Raw genomic sequence first — 20,070 nt, 5'->3', positions numbered from 1 at the left:
GATACAGAAGAGAGAGTACTTCCTCACTGGAGCCTTAAGGTGCAGTGTGCCCTGGCCCTTCGCCTTCCCAGCCCCATCTCCAGTCCTTCTCCTTTGTTGATCATGCTCTTGAGTTTGGCTGTTTGCCTCCTGTCCCCCTCCCTGAGTGAAAGCTCCAAGAGCTTACAAAATCAGGAACTGCTTAAAAACATTTCTTAAATAAATGACTGAAACAGATTTCCTTTTCAGGGTGAACAGAGCCTCAGGATGGCGGCAAATTTGGCTCAGGTTCAGAGCTTCCATGGGGAGGGAGGTTCATAATGAAGTGCTTCCTTCCTCCTTGCCTGGGAACTTATTGTACTACGTAAGAGCATACTTGGCTTCCTTTAGCTTTCACTGGCCCAAATCTGGTATGTTTTGAATCCAATAACCAGTGGGTGAAAAGGTCCTCAATCACTCAGTCACCTGAGGCCAGGATAGTTCTTCCACTAAAGGCACTAATCCCATCATGAGGGTGGGACCTAATGACCCACCTCATGACCTAAACATAATTACCTCCCAAAGACCCCACCATCTAATACCATCACAATGGGGGTTGAGGATTTGCTGTAGGAATTTTAGGAGGATACAAACATTTTCGTTTCTCCTGGAACAATGATTCTTAAATTTGAAAGAGCATCAGATTCCCCTGGTGGGCTTTGCTGAAGCACAAATCCCTAGACCTCACCCCCAGAGTTTCTGATTCAGTAGATCTGGAATGGAACCTAAGCATATACATCTCCTCTGACAAGTTCCCCAATGATGCTAACACTGCTGGCCAGGAACCACACTTTGAGAAGCACCATCACAGATGCTGAAACCACCAGAAACATTGACAATCAAGGGTTTAACCACAAAGGAAGGAGCAAATAATCTAAAATTGCAGGGCCTGGTGATGTCCAGGGAGGAAGACTTTGTAGGGGTCACAGCCTCTGAAGTCTACCAGGCAGGACTCTGAGTTAAAGTAGCCCATCTGGCCAGATGGCCCATCACCCATTCCCACACTGTCTTCATTTTATAAGAAGCCAACCAGCCCGTCAGCCTACTGCTTCAAATGCTGAGAAGAAACATTATCCCAAGAGGATGACTTACCATCTTAGTTTACCCAGGATTGAGGGTTATTATGGACTGAATGTTTGTGTCGTTCTAAAATTCATATATCAAAGCCTCAACTACCATTTTGATGGTATGAGGATCTGAGACCTTTGGGAGGTAATTATGTTTAGATTAGGTCATGAGGTGGGTCATTAGGTCCCACCCTCTTGATGGGATTAGTGCTCTTATTAGAAGAAGAAAACAGAAAGATCTCTCTCCATGGAAAGGCCAGGTGAGCACACAGAGAAAAGGCAGCCATCTAAAAGCTAGGAAGACAGCCCTCATCAGACACTGAATCTGTTGTTGCCTTGATCTTGGACTTGTCAGCCTCCAGAACTGTAAGAAATGTATATCTGTTGTTTAAGCCACTGAGTCTGTGGTAGCCTGTTATACCAAGCTGACTCAGACAAAGGGTACCACCCTCTTCTTTGGTACCTGCAGCCCAAAGTGAGAACATACGTTCTTGTTTTCCTGCCTGAATGTTGCCTTTTCCAAAACCACCCTGGCCTGCCCTGTCCTCCATCCTGTACCCATAAAAACCCCAGGCCCCACCAGCAGAGCAGCAGAGTGGCAGAGAAGGAGAGAAGCAGCAGCCAGATGTTGGAGAGAAGCAGCTTGACTTCAGAGGGACAGTTTGATAGTGGGACCTCGAAGAAGAGTTCAGCCAGGGATGGCCAAACTACAGGAGACGACCACCTTCCCACTCTATCCCCTTTCCAGCTCCCCATCCCATTGAGAGCCACTTCCACCACTCAGTAAAATCTTCCACATTCACCACCCTCAAATTTGTGAAACCTCATTCCTCTTGGATGCTAGACAGCAACCCGACTGCAGGTGCAAGAGGCTGTCACCGTGACCCTACACTGAGCTGTTTTAACACTTAAGGCATCCATGGACGGCAAAGCTAAAAGAGCACACTGTAACATATGCCCTTTGGGGTTCCAGGGGTCGTGGGCAACCCCTAGACTCTGCCACGGGCCCACATAGAGTTCTGCTCCTGCTGGTTGCCCAAAAGGGCTCATCCTGGTCTCTGGACCTACTCTCTTGTGTTCTCCCCCTCCCACAAGGGGTTGAGAGCTGCAGGCTGAGTAAGCAAGCCACCTGTCATGAGTCCTGTGAAGGGGTCAAGGGAACTCTCCTGTTTCAACAGGACATTCAGTGCCAAAAACCAGAAAAAGTCTCAGGCAAAGTGGGACAATTTGGTCACCCTTATCCCGGATCTGTTTGTCTCCAATGAAGACAAGGCAGGAAAAACAAAACAAAACAAACAACAACAACAAAAAAAATGATACAGAAAAATATCTCTGGTATAATGTTTATTTAAATAGTAATCTTAAAAAGGCTTTATACAAATCATATAAACACAGTTTGACATTGTTGTTTGTTTTTTTACATTGAAGAATCACAGTAAAAGCTCTCAAGTTCCCATGATCTGGCTCAGCCAGCGAATGGTCGAATACCTTTAACTGCAAACCCTGGAAAAGTTAACCTACTATGTGACAGGTTAACTCTTTCCCTTGTTTCTTGTCATTCATGCTTATTCCTTGGACCCTCATCCCTGTCAACTCCCCTGCCCCACCAAAGACAGAAAGCAACCCTGTGGCCCTGTTGACCGCCTAGTCCGGGAGAGCGTGGAGGTAATATGTCATTTAGTACAAGGCAAAAAGGAGATCAATACTGGGAGTGGGGTTTCCCAAAGGGAATGACTCAAGGAGATGGGTCAGCTAGCCTACCCACAGATAAAGATAACAAACACACCAAGCTGTCCCCTGGCCAAGTCAAAATTGGGCCCAGCTGTCTTTCTTTCTGTCTTACAACAGACCAGCCTCCAGCTTTGGTGAGGTATCTACATATAGCCCTGTGTACCCTGCTTCTGTTTAGCATTCAAGACCCACTCAGGGCCTCCAATCACCCAAAGGTGAATATGGATATAGGACTTTTAGAGGGATGCAAGTTGAGTTGTACATAACTTAGAGGTGAAGTGCAGGTCTGAGACAGGGCTAGACTTTGGAGAACTGTAAAATGGCTCACTGGGCATAAGAGCATCAGGACCGCTGGAGTAGGCTTTCAAACTTATCTTCTTCTGCAGGCTACTTCTGGAAATCCCTAGGATTTACCAGCTTTCTGAACACTGAGCATCATGGGAGGGTGAAGAGGGAAGGGGCTCGTTAAAATCTTGCTTCTGCTGTGGGTCCAACTTGGGGAGCCCTAAAGCTAAGCCCTTGGGCTTGACAGCTCTACTTTTCACCTCTAACTACCACTGTGCCAATGAGTGCCGAATGCCAAGATCAGTTGTGACACTCGGCCCTAGGTCAAAGTCACAACACCACCACTGAGTCCCACATGACCATTCACATACACAGTAGATACAGAGAACTCAAAGGCGCAAAGACACACATACATGAATAAATAGCTGTTGGTTGAACTTTGCTCTCTGCATACAAAACACTGTGACATTACCATTTGAACTAGCATTTCCATAAGTTAACATTTAAAGGAACCAGCCAGTCCCATTCACCCTTCCCCTTTCACCTGGGTATAAGACAAATGAAATTGTGGGTGACCATAGCAGCAAAAATGGTCTGACATTGATATGCAATAGGCTGGGCATACTGGTTGAGTTTCAAATATATTTCCAGCACACAGGCAATCCTTAGGCGTTAATATGAAATCAAGATTTGGACCTTGATGCGAACAATCTTATCCTTCACACAGTTTCATTCTATTCCTGATGCCTCCCTTTGAAGAGTAGTTGAGAGTCATCTAGGGCTATGACTACCACTTGGGTAGCAGGGCTCATTCCTTTAGTAGGATCAGTGGTGAGTTGGGGTACTTGGGAATGGAGCCATCGGGATTAGGGAAAGAGGAATGCCTTAATTCGTAAGATATTCACTAATTTTTACATAGAGGGAAAATACATTTTTCTTCATTTTTTCAAGGCACTTAATAAAAAAACACATAAATTGGTGTGCATGCATGCGTGCATGTGTGTGTGCATGTGTGTGAGAACCTAGGTGTCTCAAGGTTGAAGCAGTGTGGTTAGCATTCTTGTCCACAGTACTTGCAGACTTCTGGTTAGAATCAGTTCTTGTACATCCTAGCTCTGACTCTCCCGAAAGGTTGAAATGGTGGTTGTAACCCAAAGGAGAAGTCAGTGTTTACTAGCCTATTCGAGAGACAAATGCATTTCAAAGGGTCTCTGTCTACACTGCTCAGCCTTGGCCCTCATAGGATCACAGAGGTTGGGCTTCTCTTTCCCTCTCCACTGTTCTCCTTCCCGTCCAGTGGTGACCAGTTACAGTATCTCATTGATGGGAAAAACATACCAACAGTCTATTTTTCCCTCTATTTTCCCCTGTCTCTGAGAATATCACACAACGCTGCTTCGAGGGGCTTAGAGACCTGAAAAATGTGTGCATGTGTGTGTATATATGTATATGTTTTAGAAGAACATGGAGGAGGGAAAAGAAAAGGCAAAACCACCACCAGAAGCCCCACAAGGGAAGCCCCACCACCAGACACTGTGGGTCTAGAATTAGCGAATGGCTCCTATTCACTCACAAAGCACTTTAAGGCTCATCCGGGCGCTTCTATGGATTTTGACGTGTGAAGTTTCCTTTCTGGTTTGTTTTAAATCGCATACAAGAAAGAGCTGTTCATGCTGACCCTAAAATGGCAATTTTCCCCTGGATAAAAAAAGTTAAAGGCAACAACATCCTACTTAAATGCTAGGACTGGAAACGGCAGCTTGTAGGGTTGGCTGGCAGAACCTACACCACAGTAAGTCCCTTAAGTCATAAGACGATCAGAGGATGGGATAAGCTGGACGGCTTTTTTTGAGTTTTGTTTGTAAAGATGGAAAGGCTGAAACGACACTTTGCTTTTCAAGTGTTGATTAGAAAGAGAAAGCGGAGAATAATCATCACCGCTCTGCTTCTATACTGGAAAAGTCGTTCTCCTCTTCTGCCTCTTTGAGTTGCTCACAGACCAAAGAAATAAAATATAATAATAATAATAATAATAATAATACAAACTCACAAACAAAATAGAACTGTGACCCCAAAGAGATGAGCTCCTGTTTTGTCCCAGCAGAGAACACGGCCCTGTTCCTGCAATGACTTAGCCACCGCGGTCCTAGGGGGGTAATTATCCCCTGTGCGGCTGCATCTCCCTTCCTCCTGTGACTTGCTTTTCTGTCCTGTCCATACCTTCGGTATTCTGGATCGGTTTGATCGAGATTATGGCATTCAGTTTCCAAAGGAAAAAAAAAACGTAATCTTCCCCAGCCCCTCTTGCTGGAATGAAACGTCAGATAGGATTCAGGTGCAATATGTCATGCCTCAGAGCAGCACTTCTGGTGGTTCATCTTGACCTTGTGTTTAAGGCCGTCATAGAGCTCGAAGTTGTAGTTCTCCAGCGTGGTGCAGCTGCGGGAGCTCAGGCCCGAGTAGGAACAGGTGCAGTAGAGCAGGAGGCCTGCACAGGTGGCCCCCAGGAGGACACCCAGCGAGCTCATGGCAATGATGGTGATGAGGATGGGATCCAGCGTGTACAGCCAGCTCTTTTCTTTGTCAGTCGAGGGGGCGCCAGACCCTGAAGTTGCAGAAGAATTGCTCCAGTCCACCTCATATTCATCTGCAATACATAAAATACACGAGAGATTGCAGGCACTGCCTATGTCAGGGTGAAGTGACTGAGCCTCCCCAGCCCAGAGGCTCTTCAGAGCACAGCAGTAGCAGCAGCAGCTCTGGAATTAGTCTGCCTGGGTTCAAAGTCCAGCCTCGCCACATCCTAGCTGTGTAACTTTGGGCAAGCTATTGAACCTCTCTTTGCTTCAGTTTTTTCCTCTTTCAAATGGGGATAACAGTAAAATCTGCCTCAACTGGGTTGTTAGGAGGATTACATGAACTAATATTTGTAAAGTGCTTGGTGTCTGGCACATAGTAAGTACAAAGTACCCAATATTTAAATAATTTGACTTACACTAGGTAAGCTCTGATTTTAACAGCACGTTTGGGGTGGCTCTGCAGCACCTGGGATGGCTTTGTGTTCAAGGAGACCTCTACATCCCTCCTTTCCAACCTCAAGCTAATGAAAGGACAGTCTGGGACTATTTGCACATGATGAGTTTCCTAATTTGGCATTCCTGGCCATATAAGCAGCAGATTTTCCCCAGCCACCAGACCTCCTTTAATAATAAGGCATCATGCCTTATTGTTACGGGTTGAACTGTATCCCCTTCCCAGCCACTTAAATTCATGTCAAAGTCCTAACCCTCACCACCTTATTTGGAGATAAGGCCTTTACAGAGGTTATCAAGTTAAAATAAGGTCATGAGGGTGGGCCTTTATCCCATAAGAGTAGTATCCTTAGAAAAAGGGGAAATTCTGAGACACACACGAGATAATTTCGTATGAACAGGAAAATGGCCGTCTCCAAGTCAAGGAGAAAGAGCTAGAATAGATTCTTTCTCACAGCCCTCAGAAAGAACCAACCCTGCCCATACCTCGATCTTAAATTTCTAGCCTCCAGAACTGTGAGAAAATATATGTCTGTTGTAAGCCACCCAGTCGGTGGTACTCTGTTCTGGAAGCCCTAGCAGACTAATCTAATTACGTTTCTATAGTGTGGATAAGGCATGCCCATATCTGGGCATCATTTTTTGAAATCTCCTAATAATCCCATGAAGAAGGTAGGATATTATATATATTTTAATAGGTGAGGAAACTGAGGTTTAAAGAAATTAAGTGACTAGGTAACTTACCCCAGGTCGCGGGACTTAGCAAGCAGTTAAAGTAGGAATGGAAATCAGGCTTTCTGTCTCCTTACCCATTGCCCTTTCTACTCCATCCCAGTGTGCCTCTGCCTGATCCACTGCAGTCTCTCCATGTAGGTTGGTCATGCACTTTTGCCCATAAAAGGAGTGCTGGACTGGGTTTGCAGGGAGAGTCTGCAGTCAGTTAACAAGGTGCTGTTTGGGTGAGTCGCTCCAGTTTCTATAACTACGCATGAAGTTTCTGATTAAGGGCAGGTTAAAAGCAGCTGCTCTATAAACTGTTCTTCTTAAATGCATAAATCTTAGTCTACAGTTATTCTTTAAGTGGAATCTTGCTGTTGAGTCTGTTGGAGATCAACTCTGGCATGCAGAGAAGCCCAGAGAGAGACCTGTGCTATTACGAGTTGAGGGAAGAAATTACATCTACATATTTGCTCAGCAGTCCTCTAGCCTCTTGAAGTATGTGTATTTGCAGTGAAAAAATAGAGCTTGGAATAAATATAAAGATACGAGATGGTCAGTGTGAAAAAGAAACCTAAATCTTGCAACAAGCTCCGAATTGGAATCTTGAATAGTGTGAGGAAGGTTCCCCCCAAGCCAGGGAACCAGAAACCACAGGAGGTCTGGGAGAATATTCACATTATGCTCATTTACTCAGGCCATTTTTGGGAGAAGGTCAAAAGATTCAGGCAATGATACATATAGAGGAGCTGATCTTTCACTTGTAAAGGGTTTATTCAGATTTGAAGTCCATCCAGGTAACAAGTTTCTGGAAAGAGGGGATCTGTTTCAGATTAAGCAGAGGGAACTCAATATACTTTCTAAACCTCTAAAGTTGACCCTGGCAGACCCATTGATGGTTCCCTCATTTTTCTCCAGATTCTTTTATATATTTCTGACTGATAGTTCTAAATTTTGGCCCTCCCATACCCTGGGCATTATTTTTGTTGACGTTTTTATAACCAAACTTGAATTTCACGATTACCTGCTAAATCATAACAATACTCACCATCAATTTCGTCTTCATATCCTTCTCTCTCATGTATTTCTGGGATGTCCACTATAATATAAAGAAAATAAAAACAAGTTAATAACAAGTTCTATCACCATGGCTAAAAGGCAGGGAGGCAATCTTTATGAGAATGACTCCCCATTCTGGCAGGCAGCTAGAGAATCACCTCCACTTCTAGATCATTCAGTATGGACATTACTGGATTGTTCTCCTTCATATGACCTGTATCTTCCACCAACCACAACAAGTAACACAGAAATAAGAAGAAACTCTGGGTCTTCAGTGCCAAGCAACCCCTGCCACTGTGCCTTTTCAATGACTGGCATTCATTAGGAACACTGGTTTCATTTAAGGCACCTTCAATGGCATCTTATGCCCAACAGCAGCTGCCTTTACTGGGATGTCCATTTAGTATAGCATGCTGCACCTCTTCATAGGCACACATCTCAGAGGGCACAAAATCATCAGAGTCTTTATCCTCTGGATTTCATGTAAACATATGGTAGTTTAAGGAAGTCTTGTTTCATCATTATATGTTTTAATTTAAGAGCAGAAACGGGAGGCATGTCGTAATGCCTGATGACCTTCACATATCTGTGCTAATATCTCTCATCCTTCTTCCCAAGTCTATTTTTCCTATTGGCTTTCTCCATGGTTTAGAATACATCAAAGATGGGCATCCAATCTGACTAGCCGGGCTAAGTTAATTTACTATGAATTTTCTCCAGTATTATCACTGTCTATCTCTTTCTTTTTCATGATAATTTGGGAGGGTGATAATACAGGTCTCTCTATTCACTGTGCTGTCCAACTTATAGAAAACAGAACCAATGAAAATTTTCTGTCTGAAATGGTAAAACATTAATAGAGAACATCAAATGCATGGGAACAGCAGCATCTTACCATTTCTTCCTATCTCACAAGCTAATTATGCCTTTCCAAGCTGCCAGCTCAAGACAGCCCCAGTGAATGTGTATGGCCCTTTCAGAGTTTTGTTCCACCAAGTCAGATAACAATCTTGAACTCTAAATTGAAATCCAAAAATCAAGGCTTAAAAGAAAATCAAAATCTCAAATGGCTGAAGTATCAGACAAGAGGGAGAAAAAGAACTTTAGACCATCCTGAAAGCTTCCCTCATCAGCACTATATCTCAGGGAAGATCTACTTGACCATGATCTGAACTGAGCATTGATCCATCACTGTCACACTTGAAATTCAGTCTTTTCCTGGAGGCCCTGGTTTTAATCATCTTAGAAGTCCTCATTTCTGGCCAGAGTGCTAAAGCACATTCTCATCCCCCTCGGTCACTAGTAAGGGATGCACAAAACAACTTGCCAAGCCCCCACTTGAAAAGATTGATGCCATGTGACACCAATCCTCCATAACTCCAGCCCATTCCTGGCATGTTTAAAGCACAGAAACTGGCACCTGCAGGCCACGCCAGCCTCCCCACCTAAATGCCCACTCCCTGCATTCTTCTCCAGGCCCCGACAGAGCAGGTTGTTTCCTTGGAAGGGAAATGTGAACATGAATCAACAGGAGGCAGGTGGTGTTTGTCACAGGGATCAAATCGAGCTTGTGAAAGTCAACCCAGAGGGTTTTTTTCCGTATGGAAAAAAAAAAAAAAAAAAAAAAAACCAACATGGAAGAAAACCGTCACATTTCCAACAATTAATTGGTTTGATGGGCCACTCATATGTCTTAACATCTTCACCAGTAAAAGAGGCAGAACACTGGATAAGAATAGGTGAATCAGCCTAGGATGAGAACCATGGGGCTCCTGCCAGTGACTCCTGGGCCAAATCCTATGCTTGCTTTTAGGGATCTTGTTTTTGCCAAGGATGTGATGAATTCTTGGAGGCTGGAGTGCCCTCTTGCTCCATCTCACACCCTCAAAGAAGTCTTAGGATACCATAGATCACTGGCTGGAAAGGGGTGAATGTGGCATTGATCTTGAAGGAAAAAGGGTAAAAGGATGCTAATGATTTTGAGAACATTTTATCCCAGGAGATCACAGCCTCTTGTCTCTGGAGGTTGAGGACTGGATGAGATGATTTCCTAAGAATTGGCCCATTTCTAAGACTCAATGAAATCAATTGCCCAGATGCAGCTGAGATTTCTGCACCTGGAGAATCAAAGGCTACTTAAGGTGAAGAAGAACACTTTAGTGGCTTGACTTGGCTTTTTGTATAATCACTGCTCCCCTGAGTTTGAGTGAGTGGGAAGGGGGTCAAAAAAAGGATAAGTTAATCAACATTTTCAAAAACGCATCTGTTCACCAAGCCTTAAAGAAAGAACGGCACACTGGGGAAAACACAAATAAAGGGAACATTTGTACAAAAAACCATGTACTTTGATAGCAATTTTCTCTAGTCCCCTTGCTAATATTCTTGATATCTGTGTTTGATTAAGAGCTTTCTCTCTCTCAAAAGCGTCTTTGCCCTTTGCCGGCCACTTTCCTTTTCTGTTTAGCCTGGTAGGTAAACTGCAGCCTGTTTCCTTAGGAGGCTGGCAGGAAGGAATGTGGTTCTCCCACCAGGTCCCCGTAGTTCTAGCAAAGAAAAGGCAAGGTGCGGCAGGTAAGTGGCTACCAGGAAAACCAAGGGGTAAAGCTACTGGCCTCTGGGAGGCAGAAGGGAGAATGATGAACTAGGGGCCCAAGGCAGAGGGTAGAGGCAGCAGCTCCCTGAAAAGGGGAAATGGCAGCCGCAGGATGGCGGACCTAGCTGCCGAAGTCAGGGCAGACATCAGGAGAGAGTGGGAGAAAGGAACCAGGGACTCAGAATTTTGTTTTCAATGGGGAAAACTTGGAGAGGAACTTCCAGGACTCTGTTTTAGTGGATGTGTGTGTTTGTGAGTGTGAGATGGGCTCGGGAGAGTGGAATGGGCCGCACCTCTAGAAGAACGCAGGTCAGGAAGGGAACTTACCACCCACACAAGTTCTGCTTTCAACTTTTGTGCTCCCATGACCCTGTTTCCTTCTAGCCCCCTGTGTGGATTCAGTTTCAGGTCAGCCTGACTACAAATACTGACTCTCAAATACTGTATTAGGGCCAGGGTAGATCCCCAGTCTGCATTCAAGTTCTTTGGGTGTGGCTGGGGCACTGTAACTACCACCATATCCCTACTGCCCCCTTCTAATAAAATAAAAGAATCTGCCTTATCTCAGATCCAAGTTGGCTGGATACACACTTTGGTTGCCTGTTTCACTGGCTCACTACTCTGATGGAGTAGGGCTTTGAGGGGCTTCTCATGAACTTGAAGATGTGGGGATCTGAAATTTGGGGTTTCATGCTTTCCATGATAGGCATCACCCAGAGCAGGAAACTAAATTACATTGTTCTTCAAAGGGCAGTTTTCATTAACCAACTAACCAACCTAACACCAACTTAGTAAGAGGGCTTACTGCATGGCTGGGAGACAAATTGAGGACTTTGGAAAATAAAGATGTAAGGGACCAGGTGTCTACCATCAAAGCCCTTCAGTGTGTTTGGGAAGTGAAGACTCACCCATGCCAAATTAGCATGAAAGAAAGCGAGGCATTGCGGAGAGGACTCCAAAGTGCTGCTGGAGTGCAGGGCAGGGATTGGACAAATGAACCTGGGCCACTACCAGGAAGGAAAATGTGGGAGTGGGGAGCAGGATACTTTGGAATTGAGGCTGCTGCAAGTTGGGCATTGGGAGATTTCTTTCTCCTTTATCTGTCTGATTGATAGAAATGCTTTCAAACATGGTACCCAATCTCTTGTCTTTGGGCTTGCATTCATTCATATCAGGCTCATCAAGGAATTCAAAGAGATCACCTTGCTTTGCCACAAATCTCCCACCTTGCATATATCTATGTGAGAGTCAGATCTCTGCCCTCCCAATCCCTAACACCTATCCCCTTCCCTAGCTGTTGCAGACAGCATAGTGAGAGAAAGAGGTCAACTCCAAATGAATGACTGGAAGGGGTTTTACAGAGCTTGAGTAATCAAGTGGGCACAGTGTCTACTGCTTAAAAACAAATACAACCCAACTTCACAAAACTGTGGTCATTTTCATATGGAGATCAGTCTCAGGCCAAAAAATCACCTTGTTTTGGTCAGTGTCCCTTCTCGCATCATCAAGAGACAGAGTAGGTACATGGTGAAGCATGATTCAAGGTCTCACTCATCTGTTGTCCTGATTTTTTGGAATGAGAGACCAGGGTGACTAGTTATGAAAACACCCACAGGACTATTCCAGAAACACCCTCCACCATAGAAGAGTCAAATATTCTCTAGTGTGTTTGTCAATAAATTGCAACACTATGGCACAAAAGGTGAACAGCCATACCGAGTCACAAACCCAACCTCTTCTAATGAAATAAGCTTCTCCCTGGAACACTGCCTGGTAGTGTAAGACCACACATGCTGCTCAGGAGACACACCCCAAGACACTCCAACCTGCTGCCTGGAAATTCCTACTGAGTATGATTTAGTCCTCAAATAAGAAGGCCCTCTCTCATGGCCCTTTCCATTCTCTCTCTCACTCTCTCTTTCTGTGACACACACACACACACACACACACACACACACACACATTTTTTATCTTTCCTGTCTCTCTCATTTTCTTCCTTCTTCTAAGTTAAGATTATTTGGGATTAGCATTCCTTCATTAGTTTGCTTTTCTGCAGTTTCTTACAGAAAATTCGCAGCCTTCGCTGTTTCTACTGTGAGCATATTGGCCTTGACACTGTTTACTTCCTGCATTGTAAAGGAGCTTCACAATATGGCCAGGAAAGCGAGAAGTCTGCCCCAAACCACTGGTTACTTTTGGATAAATAATTTAAGACAGCCCTTGGGACACTCGTACACAGATCATTTCAGGTCACTGACGTGCTCGTTTCTTTGAAGAGTCCCTTCCATGCCAACCCTGAGCAGTGGATTAAGAGGCCTGCTTGAAGCTGATGACAGGGTTGTCATCCGGAGTGTGCAGCAGAGACACTCGGAAGCCTGATGAGTGGCAGCATCACCCTGCACTGAAGGAAGTGGTGTGGGATGTGGAGGGCCCTAGGCTGGGGGTGGAATGCCTACCTCCCATCTCGTTCTGCCTCAGGTGTCAGAGCCTTGACCAGTCATTGACCTCCCTGGGTCTCCATTTGCTCCTCTGTAAAGTAAACACATGCTCTCCTCTGCTCTAGAATTCCCTTGTCTTTACAGGAAGGAAATGAGAAAGGTATGAGGGCCTTTCTGATGAGGGCTCTTTGAAGAGGGTGATGGTTGAGGGAGACAAGGCAACTTCTGAACAAAAGGGCTGCATTGCCTCACGATGCTCACTGCCCCATTCTTCACCCTAACTCTGTCCTCTCCTGGGAGTGGCCACTCCCTGAAACCATTTGTTTTAAGGTGTGCACAGAAAGAGAAGACCACAAAAAGGACAGGTCAAGAGAACCCATGAGTTTCCATGTGTTCAATACTTGCCTGTTTGGCTCAGGACTCAGTCCTACTAATTGGTGACTGAGGAACTGACAAAGTGGGTAAATTGTGCCCATAGTTTTAAGCCTCCATGTTAACTGAGGCTGGGCTGAGAAAACCTCATGGAAAGCCAGTCTTAGTACATCCACTTAACCCGCCACACTTCTACCAGCCTTGAAGGCAAGGATCGAAGAGCCGCTTACACACAGGAAACCACTGAAATCATTCATGTTCACAGGTCCCAAGTGTCATCACTTTGACTTTAGAGATGAAATTGAGGAGGGAGGGTAGAGAAGTGCAATAAGTCATTGAATAAATCAGCAGCAGAACTGAGAGTAAGCCATAGATTTTCAACACCTTGTTTGGGGGCTGTGATTTATTTGGGATAAGCTCTTGGCCACTTAGTGCCTTTGTTGAACTTGATTCCAAGTTTCTGAACCCCAAGGGTCAGTTAAATCGCTGGATTTTTCAGATGGGAGTAGCCTCTAGAAATTTCTCTAAGCCATTCTCTTTTAATCCCACCAGGAAATACAACACTGAGACCTCAGTAAAAGATAAATAACAAAGGACTAAGGAGATTCTTCTTGGCACTTCAAAATTCAGTTTAATTCAGTTTAATATTTAGCATTGGCTGAAGGTCCCCCTTCCCCACTACACTTAATTTCCCAATTCAGTTTGTTCATCCAAGTTGCAATAAGGAGCCAAATGTTCAGGTGTTGATCTAAACTTTGCCAAATCTCCTCCGTTAAGAAGTCGGGCTACTTGAGAGCCATTCCTTCCTTGCTGGGTTTGGCTTGAGTTTAGAAGCACCATCAGAAGAGCCTTTATCATGCGTTTTTGTCTCTTGGGCTACAGCCATATCTAGGCAAGGTCATGGAAAAAATATTTTTTGGAATTTTTCAAATGGTTCAAGTGTGGAAAAAAAAGGAGGGGGCTTGGTATGAGATTACTGGAAGAGTTTGATCTTGAATTTAGCCATTCGTTTCTATTATTTTTAGTTGAATAACTAGAAGGAAACACTAAAAAGAATTGGAAATACTGACTGCAAACAAGAAGACTGTGAAATGACCTAGTAAGACTTTCAAGTGTGGAGGCGGATGAGTAGCTCAGGCCAGAATGTCTCCAATGAGCCCCAACAATGGCATGAAAAGAAGAAAAATGCAGCCTGAGACATGTTTGGCTATAAAGACAGGCTTCACAATTGTATGGACTGGAAAACCACAGCAAAGCTGATGAAAGAAAATTCTGGAACCTCTTTTTTACCCCAAGCCTTTAAAAAATCAGCTGTTCTCCATTGTTGTAAATAGATATGTGAACAAGCAATTGGCTCTTTTCATTTCTTTTGTTGGCACCTTCTCTTAGGGCATGAGGGTGGCAAAAACAGCATTTAAGGGAAAACCTGTTGTTTTTTTCCCCTCTTCTGTAGTCTTAATTTTTCCTGATATGCTAGGGGAAAAAGTCATATATCTTTATATCTTAGGGAGTTTTTTCCAGTGGGCTTTGAAATTTTTCCCCTCATCTAGTTCCAATAATTGAGGTGTGCATGTTAGAAACATCACTGTGTCACTCAGATGGAGTGGTTTGGTACAACCTTGGACAAGTGAGAAAACAGAGTTGAAGAATCAAAACTGTATCCACTTCCAATGTGAAGAATGTCTTCTTAAGGATAGCCCCTCTTATTTTGTAGGTCCTTGAAAAGAAACTGTACAACTGTATGTCACTAAGAGAATTCACTATACTTAAAAGATGGACTCCTCTTCTGAACACAAGAATGAATGAGAATCAATGACTCTGTGATATCATTTTACAGCTACCAAAAATGTACTTCTCTCTGCCCATTCAAGAGATGATTTCCCCCCAGTAGCTTCCTGGTGGCCAAGGACCGTAATTACTAAGAGACTAACTCCTCTGGCTTCAGGTGTGGTCCCCTGTAAAAATGCAATTATTGGAGGAAGTAGCCATGCGGCATCTGTGTCAAGGAATCTGACCCATGCTTTTCTGAAGAAGGCGTTGATGGACGAAGGGGTAGAGAAAGTGTAAGGATGCCAGAGAAGAAAAGGGGTCACCAAGAGAGGGGGAAGGTGCAGAAAGGGGAGTTTGGAGGTTGGAGACAAACTGCACCTGGCAGAAAGGCAGATGAGTGGTGACCAGCTCCTCCACAGAGAAAGAGGTGGAGACCATGGCCACATCAGGAGGGGCAGAGCCAGAAAGCAGTGATGGGCTTGTGGGCCCAGGGCCCCTGTAAACACTAATATGGGGCTCACAGTCTTGGACCACAGTTGGCCAAGGCAAATGAGGTATCTCTGGGGCTCCTTTGACACATCCATGTAGGCCCCATCTAGGTCCTAATAACTACCATCTCACTCTCAATGACAGCTGTGGGACTGCCCTAGAAAAGCCATGGGGAAGCCCACACCAGCCCCGGAAATCCTCATTCCTATTCTAGCAGGCCCTGGGTGGCAGTAAGAAAACACAAAGAGACAAAAAGGTTCTTTGTGCTTAAATGAAGCTTCAATAACTAGCAGGCGTTGGAGAATGAGACTTTGGTCAAGACTGCCTCTGGCTCAAGGTTTTCTGCACACCCATCATTACTGGAGCTGGCTGCTCTTTAATAAGTTGCGGGGAAGTCCAGTCCAGGCATCCTGTTAATGAGTCCTGCTGCTGGAGAAAGAAACTGGTATTGCTGAAAGCCATGGCATGGTATACTATCATTCCAATTCTGGAGCAGAGCCTTTGTTTTTGGGAATGTTCATGATATTTAAAGGATTTAATTTTGCACAATTACACAGAGAAGACAAAACAAGGCACTGTGTATGTGTGTGTGTGTGTGTGTCAGAGAGAGAGAGATGTACTCTAGTTCATCCAGATCTCAACTTGTGCTGTTTTCTTTCCTGAGTTAAATACTCATGCCTCATGCCCAGGAGGCAATGGCCCTGGATTTTTGGCAAGATCAGAGAAAGCTCACACAGGATCTATACAGCCACAGACACTCCGTTATGTTCAAAGTCAAAGCCACTTAATTATGATCCTTTTCTCTTAGCACACCATAGAAATGAGGGCAGTGCCTTTGCTAGAAATGGTGTTTGGACTGACAGGTCTCTGGGCTTCTCCTCCACCCACCATTCCTTGCTACTGGCCCGTGTGGGGGATAGCAGCTTTGCCTATGCCTATAAACACCCCACTAGAAAACCACCTCACTGCCTAGTGCTTTTCCTTTGGGTATTGCAACCCCGAACTTCTTCAGAAGGAAGTCCACAAGGTCTGCTCCTCTCAGGGCCAGAGTGGGGGCCTGGGGTCCAAGGCCTCTCAAATTTGAGACTTTTTCTTTGCATGTAGGTTTACCTCTGGCTGCTGGAATAGTTTAGTCTGCAGCACAATACTGCATACTGACCTTAAGGGATATTTTTTACATAAATTTTTTAGTAGAAAACATAAATATATAACAACAAGGCACAGCACAGGCACTCTTTGAAGAAACCAAGTGGAACTCATTAATCATGGAGAACAGGACTCTCTGCCTGCTGAACCCAGGGACAGAATTAACTCCAGTGACACAGCCGCCACAGCTCTGGGGAGCTGCCACTTACAGCCAGGTCCATATTCCCCGTAAGTTGGCAGTTTAAAAAAAGAAAGTTCTGAAGAAACACTCCCTGAGTTTAAAATTCTCTTCAGCTAAAAGTGCCCAAGGTCTTCTCTTGCAAGCAACACACCCACTGTAGAGAGAGATCGGCATAGAGATCATGTGGGTTGGGCAAATGTGGCAGGGGCTCTACAGCCAGGATGTCCACTAGTTTCTGCTGTGCTCTCAAGCAGGGACAGGTTCATTTTAAATGGCAAACCTCAGCCATTTACAGCGCCTACTAAAATGAAAACAGGGATGTGTTTGACCCAGAAATTCTATCCTTTGTAAAACACATGCCCAAAGAAGCAATTTCAAGGATGTTCATTGCAGTATTGTTTATAATAGTTAAAAAACAAAACAAAACAAAACAGAAAAAAACTAGACACAATCTGAATGCTCGTCAACAGGGGAGCAGTTAATACACTCTGGCATATCAACACAATATAGAATGCTATGCTGCAGATATAAAGGATGGGGTAGATGCATTGGTATGTACTGAATTACTCTCAAGATGTCAAATGAAAAGAAGCAAGTCATCCAATATAGTAAGCAAACATTATGCTACCATTTACACAAAACCAAATGAAACCAAACTAAACCCCAGCTTAACCAAACCACATAACTCAACATGAACACACATGTTTGTAAAGGTATAAAACAAGGCCTGGAAACATACTCCTCAAACCATTCTTCACAGTTACCTCTGGGGAGGCGACTGGGATTGGTCAACAATGAAATCAACTTTTGCTTTTTCTGTATTATTGTACTTTTTGAGCATGTTTGTGAGTTAAAGAAACCCAGCCAGTTACTATAAAGTCCCCCGCCAGCAACCTCCCTGTATCATCAGTATCAGTAAGCTCTCAAGCAATGAAACTCCGAGAAAAGAGGTTTTCCCACATAACAGTCCTCCTCCAGTACCTCTGTTGTTGACCCTTCAAGTGGTTTTTCCTATTTCTTGGTCCAATGCCCACGAGACTTTAGCTTTTGGGGGCTCTCGGGGGTCAGTGACAGAAAAGGCCAAGAACAACTGTTTTACCCAGTAGAAAGGAGATGATTCCAGGTCTCTTATCCACTGGGATTGGGGCAAGAATGGCTTCGGCTTGGTTGTACTGAAGCAGCTAGATTCTCCACTGTTCCATACCATGCTAAATAAGGTTTTGCTCTTGGCGATATCCCAAATCTTGTCTCTCTTCAGTGTTTAGGTTTGGGTCCAAACAGAACACCTCCAAGCAGTCAAGGCAAACATACTCTGGCCCAGGCTTGTGGCCTGAAGACCCCTAAGGGTGTGGGTTTCTGATTGTATCTGACCTCGATACATACTGTGGTGCACCTGATCTGTGTCAGGCTTAATTAAATCCTACACTATTCCTAGCTGCTCATTTATTTGTATAAGGTGATTCTTTTCCCTGCTGATTGTAAGATCATCAGCTGGTGTTCCCCTCACCACCCCCCCCCCCCCGCCCTTTTCTCTGGTTGGATTTGTTTTGTGTTTTCTTTGGGCTGTCACTAAAGTGGATGAAAGGCAAATTACAGCTGTGAGAGCCCCAGCGATCTGCACAATTAAAGAGGAAAAAACAAGCCTTCACCTACAGATCTGCAGTTTGGCTCAGATGTGTAGCCCACAATGCAGGCAAATCAAAACTTCAGGATGTAGCTCTTTTCATCAGAGATTACAGAAAGGCCACACATTTGTGCAGAACAACTGCAGAGGCCGGGAAGATGGGTGAGGAAAATAAACACTGTGCCACATCAGCTTGGCTGGGCTTCAGTTATCTGAGCTAGGAGGGCAGCGGGTGAAGAGAGAACACACGCTAAAACCATCACAAAGAACCAGGTAGGAGCAGAAACAGACCAGCCTAGGCCTTGACATCTGGTATTTATGATCCGTGGAAACACAATTTCTGAACATTTATGCTTGGGCTACACATGAAATGCCACACTGAGGAGTGTTTGGTGGTAACAGTGCCCTGTTTGACATCTAAGATTGGAGTCGTAACAGTCCTTGCCCTTTTAGGGGGAGTAAGTACCCTTAAAATAAGTCTTGGGACTGGAACCAAGGAGGGAAACTTCCCAAAGGTGGCTCCAAAAACAGTAATGCCAACAAAGCATAAGTGATGGCTAATTTAGTTCAGTCTGGCAAGTTTGGTCCCAGGTCAGCTCAAGGAAATGTTGACTGAGCCTGGGTCTTTGTTTGAAATAAACACTTTTGAGATGTTTTATTTCATTCTTTACTAATGGGAACAAATGGCTTTGAGGAAAGCCAAATGTTATTTAGACAAAAGGGGTAATTGAGCTTGTCACTGGGGAAACAAAAAATGCTGTGATCACAGACATTCTACTTTATTCTCCTGCGAAGGACAGATAGTGACATCTATACTGAACCATCTGTACTAACAGAACTTCCGGTAAGATCTAAAAACCGGAAATCTGTCTCCTTGTAGCAGCACTTGGACAGGTTTTACAGCTGTAAAAAGCACTCCTTTCTGGATCTAGGTTTGGATAGGAAGAAAACCAGGACTCTGGCAGAAATAGGATCTTCTGAACATGTGCATTTTCTCAGGACCTTTAAGGATGGTTCTTGGACCCCTGAGGAGGGCTCCCAGGTTATCAGAAGGCCTCTGATAAATCCCATGAATAGGGGTGGTGGGAAATCCTATCTGCAAATAGGATTACTGTGACCTCTTCTTGACCACTATCTAGAAATCATGAACTGCTGGGAGGCTGTCTTGCCTAGATTTTCCCCCACCCCACCCAACCCAGTCCCCCTCTGATAGAAATATTTTATATAAGTAGGTCGCCATCCAAAGAGGAGGACCAAAGAAAAATACTCATCAAGAAAGACTTGGCCTTTTGAGTAAGTTTCCCCAAGTGCCTCTGCTCAAAGTTTTATAGTGTTCCTTTCATAAAATGTCCCACTCCGAAAGCTCCATGTCCACCGTCATCATCTAATTATCTTCATTACCTGTTCAAAAATGAAATCTAGAATATCTTTCAGCCCTGAACATGCTACAAGTTCCCGTTTAGTCTGGGAAAGTGCTTGTAAATGGGAGATTCACATCCCTGTGGAAGTAATAATTGGGTAGGTGAGGGGTAAGATGTCACTGCTGCT

General features: G+C 44.4%; 1 protein-coding gene across 2 annotated transcripts in view; it reads right to left on the bottom strand.

Annotated features, from left to right (window-relative positions):
* Positions 1-2,412: 2,412 nt before the first annotated feature.
* LOC105468039 (neuropilin 2) overlaps positions 2,413-20,070 on the bottom strand; it is a 115,865-nt gene continuing 98,207 nt past the window's right edge. For both annotated transcript variants that reach the window (XM_011717965.3, XM_011717966.3), the window contains exons 16-17: positions 7,899-7,949; positions 2,413-5,748 (exon numbers count right to left, since the gene is read on the bottom strand). In XM_011717965.3, coding sequence (XP_011716267.2) covers positions 5,447-5,748; positions 7,899-7,949 — 353 coding nt within the window. In that variant the 3' untranslated portion in view covers positions 2,413-5,446. The remainder of the gene's footprint in view (positions 5,749-7,898; positions 7,950-20,070) is intronic.

This window comes from Macaca nemestrina, chromosome 11 (assembly GCF_043159975.1).
Source record: "Macaca nemestrina isolate mMacNem1 chromosome 11, mMacNem.hap1, whole genome shotgun sequence".
Taxonomy (NCBI): Eukaryota; Metazoa; Chordata; class Mammalia; order Primates; family Cercopithecidae; genus Macaca; species Macaca nemestrina.
The sequence above is the reverse complement of the archived record's forward strand: the minus strand, read 5'-3'. Positions and strand labels throughout refer to the sequence as shown.